At 44.1% G+C, this 1401-nt stretch overlaps 1 protein-coding gene across 1 annotated transcript in view; it reads left to right on the forward strand.

Annotated features, from left to right (window-relative positions):
* The window catches only part of LOC106012782, a gene marked incomplete at its 5' end in the record, with an annotated part of 19152 nt that overhangs the window by 7068 nt on the left and 10683 nt on the right, over window positions 1-1401 (forward strand). The window contains 2 exon segments of the mRNA XM_013086729.2: window positions 607-690; window positions 1263-1338. Coding sequence (XP_012942183.2) covers window positions 607-690; window positions 1263-1338 — 160 coding nt within the window.

Consider the following 1401-nt stretch of genomic DNA (forward strand, 5'->3'; position numbering starts at 1 on the left):
GGAAGGGGGCGGGAAGGGGGCGTCTGTGGTGTAAGGGTAGGGATAGGCTCTATGTTAGACTTTTTGCTATTTAAAAGATGTATCGGGTATATCAGTATATCTAATGGGATGATGTATCCCCACTCATTCAACCTGGTTTGGCTATGGCAGACAGAGTTGAAGAAGCCTACGTCCTTCCAGGCCTAGACTATGTTGATGGAGGCATAATACATTTTTGAGGCATTGTGGTGAAAGAACGGGCTCGTCAAAGTAATGAAATCGAAGACACCGGCATTGTCCCGCCAGTTTGGCAATTTTGTGGCATTTTTGTGATAATTTTGTTTGTTTTAGCACCACACCTTTTACGTCTATTTAATAACACATTTCTGTGTGGACCTTTACTGAGACGTCTCTCTCTCTCCCTCCCTACCTCCCCACCTCTCTCTCTCTCTCTCTCTCTCTCTCTCTCCCGCTCTCTCTCTCTCGCTCGCTCGCTCTTTCTCCCTCTTTCACTCTTTTCCCCCTCCGGTTCCCATCAACCTAAAGAGGGGATTCCCGCCTTTAAAACGACATATTGGTTTGACGTCAAATTGACATAAAATGAATTACCGTTCTTTCTGTTCTCAGAGGCAAATGGCAGAGATCACGGGGTGGTCGAAAAGGATAAAATGGTAGCAGACGATGATATGGCTGTCAGGACCGCCCGCTCACGTGAGTATACACCGGCCGAAGCCTTCTCTTATCGATCTTTTAGGACCACCAAGGAATCTTTAACTTGCGCAACTTTCACAAGGGACCTTTGAGATTTGTTTGCCCTTATCCGAGAAGAATAGATGTTTTATCTTACCTACCCTAAGATCAGGGGTGTGGCTGAAAGACAGCAGTAAGAGGAGCCAATGAGTAGCAGTAGAAAGGCAGCAGAAAGAGTAAGGAGCCCAGAGGGGGGGGGGAGCAGAAAGTGGAGAGGAATGCAGATGACAGAAAATAATTAGAGAGCCAGAAAGGAGTTGAAACTAGAACAGTTTTTTTTTAGAGAACAATAGTTTCCGTTGTTTTCAGGATTCGAACCCGGACCTGTTGATAGAGACCAAATGCGTACCTCTAGACCACGGGAGCTCCTATAGTAAATGACCATTACGGTGTCGACATATATTTATCTACTAAATCAAACAAACATTGCCGACGATATTGCTGCACATACCGTCATGATAACGTGATTATTAGCACCTACTGTCAATATGAGTGTGTTCATAGTTTTATTTTATCTTTGTTTTTAAATGCAGGATGCGTGAGCTGTATCGTAAACGGCCAGTTGTACAAGGGCCATTCTCGCTTCAAGTATGAAGAAGGCTGCAACAGGTAATTCTTTTTCTTCTTCTTCTTCTTCTTCTTCTTCTTCTTCTTCTTCTTCTTCTTCTTCTT

Source organism: Aplysia californica, unplaced genomic scaffold (genome assembly GCF_000002075.1).
Source record: "Aplysia californica isolate F4 #8 unplaced genomic scaffold, AplCal3.0 scaffold00019, whole genome shotgun sequence".
Lineage (NCBI taxonomy): Eukaryota > Metazoa > Mollusca > Gastropoda > Aplysiida > Aplysiidae > Aplysia > Aplysia californica.